The following is a 13,043-nucleotide window of genomic DNA, read 5'->3' as shown; positions in this document are numbered from 1 at the left end:
CCTAGCAAGGGCACCAGAGGCCTGCCAGGGGCACCACAGGCCTAACAAGGGCACCGCGGGCCTGTCAGGGGCACCTCAGGCTTGTCAGGGCCCAGGGACACCACAGTCCTTCCAAGGGCACCGCAAGCCTGTCAGGGGCACCAGAGGCCTGCCAGGGGCACCACAGGCCTAGCAAGGGCACCACTGGCCTGTCAGGGGCACCTCAGGCTTGTCAGGGCCCAGGGGCACCACAGTCCTTCCAGGGGCATTACAAGCCTGTCAGGGGCACCAGAGGCCTAGCAAGGGCACCACAGGCCTGCCATGGACACCACAGGCCTGCCAGGGGCACCACCGCCCTTGCAGGGGCGCCTCAGGCCTGTCAGGGGCACCACGTGCCTACCGGGGACACTTCAGGCTTGTCAAGGGCGTTACAGTCCTGTCAGGGCCCAGGGGCACCAGGCCCGTGGTGTCCCTGCTATGCCTGTGGTGCCCCTGGCGGTCCTGTGGTGCCCCTGTCAGGACTGTGATACCCCTGATAGGCCGGTGGTGCCCCTGGCAGGTCTTTGGGCCCCCGGGCCTCAAGGGGGGGGGGGCCATGACCCATGTGACCCCCCCTTGGATCCGCCCCTGGCTGGCGCCGGCCAAGGTCACTCAGCAGTGACTCGGGCTCCCTGCCGCCCGTCCCTGGCACCGCCGCTGCGTTTCCCGCGCTTTCCACTCCGGGGGAGTCACGTGACCGCGACGTCACCGAGACACGTGACCACGCGCCTGCGCACTCGACCAGCGCACCCGTCCGAAAATGGCCGCCGAGGCCCAAACACTCGGACAGCGCTGAACACAGGGGGGACTCAACACAAGCCCACGCCCCCGTCAGTCGCAGGACACGCAGTTTACTGCCGCTTACCAGTCTCCGCGGCTCCGTCGCAGTCCACACGCGGTCCACAACTGCACAGTACAGCGTTCGGATCGGAGTCGCCCACGGCCTCCTCAGCGAGTTCGAAATCCTTGTCGCCAGGTATTACGTCTCCACTCCGCACTGCCTCACACAGGCTGGCTCGTGGAGACAAGTTTATTGCTGAGGCAATCTGGGCTCATACACGAACACTAGTCTGTGCTGACCGCGACGCGACGACCACCGCACACGGCGCACACGACGCACGACCGCACCCGACACGCGCGCCAGACCGACTCTCTCGAGCCGCCGCGTCTGCGTGCCGGCGCCGCCAGTGGCGTCGCCAGCTCCCGGGCGGAGGGGGACAATTCGCGATACCACAGGGCTATCTCAAATAGCCCCACCCTACGGGGCTATTTGAGACATGCTTTAACATAAAAAATAACCTTAATCATTATTACTAGCTGAACCAAAATGCACCAATCTGAAAGAGCTCACAGAGGACTACATTTTTGCAATTTACATGCTATAAGAAATATGAAGCGTCTCAAAGGGAGAGGCCAAAAACTGCAAAATCCGTTTCAAATAGCCCCACGTTACGGTACTATTTTAGACTCGCAAGCGACTCTGGAATCATTTATCGAAAGATCGTGTTTGAAGAATCCGGTAAGTCTGAAACCTGCACAGAACGACTTCTAAAATTCGAATTGTGCAATCTTATAAAAATGAAATAGGTGATAGTTTCCCTTTATGAGACCTTGACTTTTGCCCCCTGATTTATCAGCTCCCAGGGCTTGCCGAGCTTATATTTTATGCTTATCTTGATCAGCATCTTAACTTGTATCCGCTTGAAAACTTTGAGGAAATTCTAAGTGGTCCGCCCTGGATGACCTTGACCTTTGACCCTTTGTATCTCAGCTTCCAAGGCTTGCCGAGCTTAGATTTCATGCTCATCATGATCAGCATATAAATTTGTACCTGTGTGCAAAATTTGAGGCAATTCGAAGGGGTTCGCTCTGAATGACCTTGAACTTTGACCCCCTAATATCACAGCCCACAGGGTTTACCGAGCTTAGATAATTAAGAAGCGCAGTGGAAACTGGAAGGGGGCGGATTTCGCCCACCCCTCCTGTTTTTCGCCAATAACTCGCGCTGCAAACATAGTATTAATTTGAAATTTTGGCCATAGGCGCGGGAGCCGGGGGGGCAGTGGGGGCAGCTTGCCCCCCCCAACTCTGGGGCCGTGGGGGCGGTGCCCCCACAGCTTTGAGACGGAATACCACACTTGTTTTGCAAATGTTTTCTTTTTTTGTTGAAAAAGCCGAGGGGTGAAAAATAAGTGGCCTAAAACCGGTGAGAAAACTAGATTTGGGGGTACCCTAGGTTAATCTCTATTATGGTGTGCCCCCCCAGTCGGAGAGTAGTTCCCGCGCCCCTGATTTTGGCTACCTGTCCAGAACTGAATTGCAGATCTTCTCGTGCAAGAAATAAGAAAATCAGTTCACAACTTTTCTAGTAATAGCGGTGTAAAGTCAAACATCTCGCCGCCGCGGCAGTGCGGCGCGGCGGCGCGGCGCGCGGCGGCCGGCGCTAGCCGTTACGCGCCGCCTGAAGGGGCGGACAGGGAAGACTGAGCCGGGGCGGGACGGTTCCGTCTTTAGGTACATCGCGCTCTTTACCACTGATTATATTCGATTCGTGTCAGATTTTGTGAGAAGGCTGAGAAATGTACAGGCAATCATATGATCAAAGAATTTTGAAAATCGCCCGATAACTTGAGCTATGAGTGTGTAAACACAAAATTGTGATTGCCGCGTTTCCCGCGTCGGCCGATCCGGCTTCAGTCGGCGACATCTTACCCCTAGCAGGCTTCTAACTGCCATATTTGTTGTTGAATTAATTAAAAATTCACCATACATTCTCACAAACATATGTCCTTTCGTAAAGTGAAAGAAAAAAGAAAATCGGCCGGTAACTTTTTGAGTTATCGGCGTGTAAACGCAAAAAAGTCGCTCATATGGCAAAATTTGACTACATTTGACCTCATTTGACCTTGAAGATATTGACCTAGGGTCATGAAATTCATACGCAACAGAGCTCCCCAGGGCCCACACCTACCCTCCAAATTTCGTCTTTCTTGCCCCAGTGGGAGCTATCTTAGGGGGGGGGGGGCGACATCCGCCCCCCCTTCCACTGGGCGTAGTACTCGAAACCCTCCCACTGCGCGTGTTAAGCATAATGACCAGTGCATCTAGATGTATCAACTCACAGAATTTCATTAAAATCTGAGGGGTCCGCTGCGAGTGGGTCACGTGACCGCCACGTGGCTGCAACATTTGACCTGCCCTATCTCCGAAGTGAGGGCTTGCCGAGCTAAGTTTATGGACAAGAGACTGAGGAGGTCAATGCCTATCTGCATTAATTTTTTTAAGGAATTTGAAAAGGTCCGCCACCAATGACCTTGAACTTTGACCCGTCATATATCCGTAAGTAAGGCTTGCCGAGATTACATTTTGTGCTTATCGTACTCAGCAGGTCAGATCTATCATTAGAGTGATTTTCAGCCAGACCGAAGGGGTCCTCTGAATGACGCTTGTTCAAACTGATGCCGAAACGGTTATAACGATTGGCCATCGAACAACGCAAAAAGGCGCATTGTTGTAGCGTCACGGCGGTAGCGACACGACGTTCTTGCTGGACGCACTGCGCTGAATCTCTGAGCTGCCGCGCCCTTCCAAATGTGATGAGCAGGCAACAGGCCAGTGTGTCTCACTGCATATATTATGAATCTGTTGGGCGTTGGCAGAGGCGCTGGGAGCCCCGCCGTCACAGCCTCTGTCTCATTGGCTCCCTAGGGCCGGCCGGCCGCGACACTGGACCGAGCCGGCCCCGACACTGGACTGCGCCGGCTCAGACACGCGCACTAGCGCGGGCGCCTATAGCGGAGCTCGGGCGCAGCGGCCGAGCGGCGCCGACCGGTCCGCGGCGGCACAACAGCACGCAGGTGGAGACAGCGCTATGATGCACAACGCTCGGCTTACAAAATGAGATTACAATAGACGCGTTTATGGACAAGAAGAGGCATACAAACTGGCTTCAAAACAACCCGCTCTACCATTCATAATTGCATGATGCATTCGGATATCAAATTGCTCCGCCAATAACTGCAACATGGCGATGAAAATATATGTTTGACACAGTATATACGTAACGATACAGGCAAAGCATACCTATCCACAAATTCTACAAGTACGCTGAGCCGCAGCCGTGGCGCTCGGCTGAAGTGTGGGTGCCGTGCGTCTCTCGGCAGTCACCGAGTGGGTGGACTCGTGCCGACGGATCTGCTGACAGGGGTCGGCTCGGCTGCGCGCCGCGCCGCCGCTCGCTCCACTGGGGGCGGCGGCCGCTCACAGCGGCGGCGCCGGCGGCGGCGGCACCGCGTGCGCGTGCGCCGCCTGCTTGTTGGAGCGCAGCCGGTCCAGTCCGTGCTTGGAGCGCGCGCCGGCGGCGGCGGCTGCCGGCTCGTCGTCGTCGCTGGTGCAGCCGAAGGCGGCTGCCGGCCGGCGCGCGGTGGCCTGCATCAGCTCGGCGTCCGGCGAGTCGCACGCCTCGTACAGCATAATGTTCAGCGTCTCCTCGTAGATGCGCGCCTCGTGGCACTCCACCTGCGCGCACGGTCAGACGGGTCACTGGGTCAGACGGGTCACAGTGTCACAGGGTCACAGTGTCACAGTGTCACATTGTCACAGTGTCACAGTGTCAGACGGGTCACATTGTCACAGTGTCAGACGGGTCAGTGTCAGTGTCGGGTCACTGGGTCAGAAGGGTCATTGGGTTCACATGACAAGTTAGCTCCAGTCGATTCAACATATGAATGGAGTTTTCTTGAGTCGATTTAACCTTGGACTCAAACTGCTTATACGTGTACATAGGGGAGACCGGGGCAAAGCGGCCACCCTAATGTCTGTTTCTAAGCCGACGCTTCATTTTCAAACTTGGGAAGATTCTTCATTAAATTGCCTTTCATTTTAACTTCTTTTTATTTCTAAAGGCGTTCACGTTTAGGAGATATTGGCAATACTTTACACCTATGCATTTTGGCCACTTTGCTCCACCCCGCGGGGCAAAGTGGACACCAGCGATTTATTTGCCCCGACATGAGCAATAGGATAGTTGCCTCATACACGACTAGACTTGTTGAAGCTTGATTTAAACGAGGATGGATGTTTATTTTGTCATCCTCCCATCTTAGTTAAACAATGCAAGGGCATATTAGAAAAAAAAAACAGTGCATTTTTTTTAACTGATGTAACCGAAAAATTGCCGAAATAAACGCATGACGATAGATTTAAATATTAATAACGTTTTTTGTCCAGATGGAAACAACTTATGGCCAACTGTGGGCTGGCCACTTTGCCCCGTCCACTTTGGCCCGCGCATACCGTCCGAGACAAAAATATTTCAGCTCAGCTATTAGAGGGGGCATAAAGCATTAAAATTGGTAGAAGATAGGTACGATAACCAAACAATGCATGAACGAGATCGCTTAAATAAAATTCCACACGGTTGTGGAATAAAATAACATTTAAAAATAGTAAAAATAGAAAGACACCAGGGAAGAAATACTTTTCCGTGTATCACAGAACAGTGGCGATGGGCCGGAAACCACAGCTTATCCGAACGACCATGAAGCGAACTATAATTGGCAACCAATAACTGGTGTTGACATCAGTTGTGAAACTGAAAGCTTCAAATACGGGGTGGCCGCTGTGCCCCGGGTGGCCACTGTGCCCCGTTCTCCCCTATGTGAATCAAATCGACTTATGACTCATTCAGCTTTCAAAGCATTTGATTCGATCCGACTCATGACTCAAAGTAAAATGAATGATTCTCAAATCGACTCATGATTTGACTTGTATAGTCGTACAAAGTGTGGAAAGAAATTACGCGAATACACTGTTCTCGTAACAATAAAAAAACGATGGTGACATGACAACTTCATCGTTTACTATATCCTCATCTCAGTGGCGGCGGAACACCTTCAAGGGAGGGGGGGGGGAGGGCACTGCCGACTTTTGGTCCCATTCTTTCCATGCAACGCCCATAGGGCTAATGTTAAAATGCCAAAATCAAAGGGGGGCACGGTGGCACGGTGTCCCGGTGCCCCCCCCCCCTCCCCCTGTTTCGCCGCCTATGCCTCATCTGTGTGCGATACACTGATTAAGTGTTCCAGCACAATTGACATCAGGATCTAAAGCAATGCTGATGAAAGCTTAGCCCACGCCTTCTCGAGCTGTCTGGTGAGGCAAGCGGTGCTGGTGGCTCCTAGCAGATCTCTGACGTTATCCTGACGAATCATCCATATATTTTTGATCGAATTAAGCTCTGGGCTATTCCCAGATACGACATTGTATGCTCAGAAGGACAGGTTCCCACAGCACCAGTCTTTCGTCCTTTGGCGGTGTGAGGAAGGACTTCAGCAATCATGAAGAAGATTTTCTTTGCGTCGGGCACAAAAATGACATTAATCATCTGGCCGGTTTTCCCCATCGGTGGACTAGACTAGAGACTAGAGAGACTCGTCTGCAATGATGCTCCACTGGTTGCACCCTTTATTGTTGGTTACCTTTTGTCGCGCTATGTACAATTTTGACTCAGCAGCCGGGCGCTGATAAGCCCTTGGTGTGCACCTTTGCCGGATGGTGGACGGCTGAGACGGGCGGGACATCGGATGCATCAGCAGCCTCCACGCAGTTGTTATGCCGTTTTGACGGAAGAAACAGCACAAAAGATGTCTCACCCAACCACAACACCAGCTGCCGGTCCTCCTATGTCCAGGTTTGGCGCTCTTTGGAAAACTTCATGCGGCAATCCTACTGCTATTTCGTGAATGTTGGTCATATCGAGGGTTTGTACAGTTAAATTTTCGAATTTGAATTGATATATGTGCGATTCGTGAGATGTTACATCGGGTACCCGGCCGCAGTAAGCCATTTAGCTGGTTTTGGGTCGACTGCCGCCGTTTTGTCACCGACTTGGCGCCCAGCCAGTCGGTGACCCGGTCCCGGTGAACCCTGTTCGCCGAGGGTTTGCTGCGGCAGACAGAGGCAGCTTTTTAACCGGCGCCGGGCCGGTGCTCGAAGCGAACCGCGCCGGGCCCGGGAGGGTGGAACACCCCGTCGGGTGAGACTAAATGCTTACTTCGAAATCTAAGCTGTGTTGCGGCATTGGCGGTTATGTGCGGCGTGTATGCCGCATGATTAGTAAGCGGCGACCACTAAATTAAAGGCTTAAACGCTCCAACCTGTTTTCAATGAATAACACTGCATACCAAAAATGTCAATCGCTCTCGTCATAAGATATTTAGATTTCAATAACTAATTTATCTGCATCATCATTTTGAACCAAATTAATGCTTTCAACTTAGTACTCACTCATTCCTTCCTTCGTTGGCTCCAAACAGTATACTTCCGATTGTCTGGAAATCGTATGCCAAATCCCGCACCTGTACATATACGATTGGTGCATATAAAGGCCGATGTAAGAATTTCAACAGGCTCTCGCATGCGATTTCCTGGCTACCCAAAAAGTCTGTTTCAGTCATGCTATCAAAACATGGCATGTCAGCCCTATCACCAGCTTGTAGTGCCCCTGACCGTCACAGACTCCCTTCCCTCCTTAAAAGCCTAGTTTCCCTCCATCATCTCTACTAGATTTAGGTGATGCTCCGACAAATTCACAAACAAGACCGAACTTGTTCGGAGTTCGGACTGTGAGTTAACCCTCGCCCTTTAGGGGGGGGGGGGGGGTCGAACGGACTCCCCTCGGTTTTTCGCAAATAACTCGCGTAAAAAGCGGCCGATCACGACGTAACTTTTAGTACTCTCGCGTTGATCAATTTTACACCTACCCTCAAAATTTCATGACCCTGACGCAAATAACCTTTGACCTGTGACCTACTTTTCGAGACCATGTTTGGCCGGAACCGCGATTCAGCGTATGTCGGCTCGCATTAGCAGCGCGTTTGCAGTCTTTTCGTGGTTTCAACTTTCAAGCGTTCAAACATGTGATATGATGTTGCCCCCATGCATTAGGGTGGGTGTCAAGGTCACCTGAAGGTCAGGTCAGGTCATTGACCTTTGGTGACCTCGGTTCACTTTTTCGAGTTTGACATGTTTCTAGGCCAGTTTTTTTTTCGAGCTGAATTCGAATTAAGCAGCCACATGAACGTTTACAAAGTAGTTTTGGTGCCTTCGTAACATGTTACGAGGCTGTCAGAGGCGGTTGACACCTACTACAAATACCCGGCAGGACCTCTACTGGTTGACCTGACCTGACCTAACCCGACCTGGCCTAAATGAATGAAGACATCATCTGTGATCAAAACTAGCATGATATTCGTGATCAGCACCCCGAAAAACCCAATAGCAGCCACACTACGACGTTCTAACAGGTCCCAATTTTCCCGCCTTTTGGGTCATTTACCTGACCTGGAAGGTCAACCGATGACCTAGGACCTTAAAATTGGGTATCATCGGCTTCCTCTTGTCACGGGCAACACGCTCGTTTTTTCCGCGAAGCTCTAGCTTGATCAGGAGCGAAACGTCAAGGGGCTGTTCGCGGCTTATACGTTCGGCTTATACCTTATACGTTCGCGGCTGGAAAAACACCAATACGGGCGAGGGTCAAGTTGAAAGTATTAATTTGGTTCAAAACAATGATGTAGATAAGTTAGTTATTTAAATCTAAATATCCTATGACGAGAGCGATGGACATTTTTGGTATGCAGTGTTATCCATTGAAAACAGGTCAAAGCTATTGAGTTTTTAATTTAGTGGTCGCCGCTTACTAATCATGCGGCATACACATCGCACATGACCGTCAATGCCGCAACGCAGCTTAGATTTCGAAGTAAGCATTTAGTCTCACCCCATCCCGTCTAACTTCGCTCCTGGGCCACGTATAGCGACATGCGGTAAACAAGCGGCAATCGAAATCGAGCGTCAAAAATCATTCTTCGGTCATTTTTTACGGCGGGTCAAAGGTAAGGTCACCAGAGGTCATCAAAGGTAAAATGTTACCGATTTAAACGTTTTTCATAAAAAAACCGGCGCGTAACTCGGGAACTGATAGAGCTAAGACGCCACGGAAAAGCGCATTCGATAGCCCTTTTAGGGCTTTCTGATCAAGTTCTTTAGATGTGACCATTTGACCTAGGACCAACGGTTTAGCCTCCAGAGGGTTAAAGCTGGAAAAATAACAATTTTTACAAAAAATATGTAATACTATTGACTCAGGAAAAACACAACATTGATTTTGCCCGCATCGTGTTTCCCCCGTCAAGACGCGTCGAATAAGCTGTAATCTAAAAATGAGCATTTTCAAAACTTAACCTAACATCAAAGTCATGACCTGACCGGAAATGTTAATGTTGCATATCAGTCGATCCGTATCGTCGACCTGAACAAATTTAAGGTGTTTTCATCGCTCTAGCATCTGTTTGTCAAAAACTATTGCCAAACAAAGTATTTGGGACATTTTATGGTCAGATATGACCTCGGGAACATAAGGAGGAGTGACGGGCGCTATTTTTTTCCTATTGGCTATTAGGTGTTATGTTTACATGTATCACCATGTTTGAGAATGTCTAGAATGGCGTTGGTCCAAAAGAGATGCCGTTAAATTTTCTCTCATTGATTTATAATGGAGAAGGCGCAAAATTGACCTGACCCTAGGTCACCGATATCAAAATTCCGAGACGCATTTCATACATACTGTTACTTTTATGAATCGCTGAAATTTTCAAGGCGATCGTTCAGTCGGTGTAGCTATGACAAGCATTCTAACCTTTTCTGAGGTAATGTTACTTGACGTGAGCTGGTGACCTGACCTTGAGCGACCTGGGTCTGAAACTTTCACAACATGTGCGGAAAAGATGCATGAACAGGTGTGCTCAAAACGACTTATCTCCGAAAGACCGCGATAGGGATGTCTAAACTCCCCCCCCCCCCCCACAGCCCGGCGCGGGTTAAATCCTCTCAAGTCGTATTATGCTTTAACCAAATGCATAACTGAGTAAGGCTGCTGCTGCTGAGACCGTTGCCATTCCCTTCCGCTCCAGCCCAGCCAAAACCATCTCCAACGCTTTCTCTGGCAACTCCATATCGTGCTCTTTAGTATTTGCCGATTTTGGTCTTGCGCAGCGTACGACATGTGTACCATTCAAAATCGAGACGTCCTTTCAGGTCATCGTCCAAAGTCAAATCACTTTTGGTAGATAAGGCGACAACAAACACGACCAATCAGTTCCATGACAGCCGGCGTTCATACAAATATCCACGGACGGGCAGCATTGTAAGAAAGTACATGTTCTCGTAATTGCTTTCCACTCTGTACAACCCTGCCGGATACACGGCAGCCATGGCCGCCCGGACCGTCTGTCAGAGGCCAGTCTCGCTGAGTGGGACCGTCTGTATCAGAGGCCAGTCTCGCTGAGTGGGACCGTCTGTCAGAGGCCAGTCTCGCTGAGTCTGTGTCAGAAGCCAGTCTCGCTGAGTGGGGCCGCCCGCGGGCCAGATGAGCGAGTAATAGGGCTGCTATAAATCACAACCCTACTACTGACTCGTCGCACTCGCGGGCGCCCGAGCCGAGTCCTGGCGAGTCCGCCGGTCCCGGTGAGCCGAGTCCTGGCGAGTCCGCCGGTCCCGGTGAGCCGAGTCCACAATGCCTGGTTAGCCGAGTCCTGGTGAGTCCGGCCGTCTGGGAGCCAGCATAACGACTCTCTTCTCTGTGCACTTAGCGGGCGGTACCTGGCGCCAGCGTACACGGTGTCCAGAAATTATTTGCCCCTTGATCATTCAGCTATAATCCCACCGTGCGCTTTAAGAACTGTTGAAAATTTGCTAAGACCGTGCCTCAGGCTATCCACAGCTGTCCGTTAGTCACACGACCTAAGTCGGTCACCTGAGCTTGACACTTGCGAGGCGCCAGGGGCCAGTGTTTGATAGGCGTAACTCGCACCTGAACGTGGTATCTACTTTAACGAAAGGAATTCTTTGACAGAGCGTTCTGAAGTTATGGTGAAGACTGGAATGAAGTAGAAAGTCAAATCGAATCCTCTGTCCTAATCCCAATCGAAAACCTATGGGGAATCATGAAGGAGGAGTTCAGCAAGATTGAACCAGCTCCCATAGAAAACGGACTTTAGAAAGGTGTGGCATAACATCATAATCTGTAAAAGGTGTGACTGAACATCAGCGTGGATACTCTGGACATCTTGATCTATGGAATGCCAAAGCGGATGAGGGAATGGGTAGGGCAGGACAGGGGATAAATCGATAAATGACCCGGGGGTAAAACCATGACCCGGCGGCTCTTTGTTTATTTATTATGGCGGCGATTTGATGGAGGGGCAAATAATTTCCGGACACCCTGTACAGCTCGACAGCAATGGACAGCTCTGTCGCCGGTCGGCGGGGCTGTCAGCTTTGCATAGTGCAGCACGAGCACGGGTGGCAGATATTTGACTGAAGCACCTGATCTAAAGCTACAATAGACGGCCAATAACTGTCCGGCTGATGACATAGGCACTGGACGACCAGTCAATGAGGACTGTGAGGACCAGTAAATGAGGGCCAGTGCACGGCGACTGTGAGGACTGTGAGGAGTGCCAGACGGCGGCGGGTGAAGACTGCGCGGCTCCACTGTGCGGCCGCGGCGGCCCGCTCCGCTCCATACCTTGGTGTGCTTCTTGTCGGTGGCGTACACGATGGAGGTGCAGCAGACCTCGGCCACCTTCTGACCGCGGCCGTAGAAGGTCCACATGCAGATCTCGTTGGTGGCCGTCACGTCCTTGATGAAGAGCACGCGATGGCTGAAGCGAAGGCTCAGCTTGTCGAACATCTCCAGGTTCTTCAGCATGTTGTCGTCGGACGCGCTGTAGGACACGGGGCCGGTCAAAGGGGCGCGGCGGGACACGGGGCCGGTCAAAGGGGCGCGGCGGGACACGGGGCCGGTCAAAGGCGCGCGGCAGGCGCGGCGGGACACGGGGCCGGTCGGTCAGAGGGGCGCGGCGGGACACGGGGCCGGTCGGTCAGAGGGGCGCGGCGGGACACGGGGCCGGTTGGTCAGAGGGGCGCGGCGGGACACGGGGCCGGTCGGCCAGAGGGGCGCGGCGGGACACAGGGCTGAGGGCCGGTCAGACGGAGTGCAGGTCCGTGACGCGGCGACGGCAAGTCACGCGCAGAGCGGTTCAACAGGCGCTCGCTACTGCCGACCGCCGATCGCTGTCTGGAGTCGAGTGTAGGTCCAACCCGACTCTGCAGCGGCCAGCCGCGGCGCTGGGCGGCGGACCGCGCACCGCACCCACCTGGTGTACGAGTACTTGTTGTTGTGCCGGTTGATGAGCAGCTTGACCACGGGCTTGGTGCTCTGGCTGATGAGCTGGTGCTCCTCGCGCGAGCTGGTGATGAGCGGGATCCGACAGATGGGCTGCACGTCTCGGTCGGTGAGCTTCTTCAGTGCGCTGTCGCACGCCTCGCCTGCAGCAGAGGGCGGCACGGGACACCCAGTGACCGACAGGCAGCGCGCGCAGAGCCCGGCCAGAACCCACTTCAGTCGACTTATTGCATTCGGTGCCCGGTAAGGGGTTTTCAGAAGAAGAAAAAAGCATAACAATGCGTAATTAAGAACTAAATATTCCATAATCGAAGAACAGGTTGTTTACGGGCGTGCGGAGACAAGGCGGGCGTTTTTCATTGTTTTTTTTTTTCCGCGGCGTTTGTGTTGTCAATGTTGCCGGCGTGCGTGCGGACGTTTCTTTGTATATATTTACATACTTTAATTTCTAAGTTCTTTTTCCTTTCTTTCAAACCTTCGGTCCGGCGATGCTTAGTATTGCATTGTTATCGAAGTACAGGTTATGAGCATATTTAATTGACCGAATACTCAATATAATCTGAATAAAATGACAAAATAGCAAAAATTCGGGTATATTCAAGATCGGCTGACAAAGATATGTGATCGATTATACCCGAATTTTTGCTATTTTGTCATTTTATTCAGATTATATTGAGGACTAGGTCACTCCGTAGCGCCTACCGGCGCTTATTCTAGGTCTCCCCGTACCGTCTTCTTCCGCTATGTATTGATATACCTACTCGTGAGTAAGTGA

The 13,043-nt window shown here is 51.9% G+C and overlaps 1 protein-coding gene across 1 annotated transcript; it reads right to left on the bottom strand.

Annotated features, from left to right (window-relative positions):
• Positions 1-3,634: 3,634 nt before the first annotated feature.
• Positions 3,635-12,712, bottom strand: LOC122388035 (BTB/POZ domain-containing adapter for CUL3-mediated RhoA degradation protein 2-like). Its single transcript, XM_043378793.1, has 3 exons — positions 12,240-12,712; positions 11,609-11,807; positions 3,635-4,536 (listed from the first exon to the last, which is right to left on the bottom strand). The coding sequence occupies exons 1-3, from the start codon at positions 12,572-12,574 to the stop codon at positions 4,279-4,281; spliced, it is 792 nt and encodes a 263-aa protein (XP_043234728.1). The 5' UTR covers positions 12,575-12,712; the 3' UTR covers positions 3,635-4,278.
• Positions 12,713-13,043: the final 331 nt, after the last annotated feature.

Source organism: Amphibalanus amphitrite, unplaced genomic scaffold, assembly GCF_019059575.1.
Source record: "Amphibalanus amphitrite isolate SeventyFive unplaced genomic scaffold, NRLGWU_Aamphi_draft 000017F_arrow, whole genome shotgun sequence".
In the NCBI taxonomy this organism is placed as follows: domain Eukaryota; kingdom Metazoa; phylum Arthropoda; class Thecostraca; order Balanomorpha; family Balanidae; genus Amphibalanus; species Amphibalanus amphitrite.
Note: the sequence above shows the minus strand (reverse complement) of the source record. Positions and strands in the feature narration are given on the sequence as shown.

Coding starts and splice junctions, on each gene's coding strand:
- LOC122388035 (XM_043378793.1), bottom strand. CDS start 12,574: ATGGAATATTTAGTTCTTAATTACGCATTGTTATGCTTTTTTCTTCTT. Junction 11,808..12,239: donor AACAAGTACTCGTACACCAG/GTGGGTGCGGTG, acceptor CGTGTCCTACAG/CGCGTCCGACGACAACATGC. Junction 4,537..11,608: donor CCGACAAGAAGCACACCAAG/GTATGGAGCGGA, acceptor CCGTGCGCGCAG/GTGGAGTGCCACGAGGCGCG.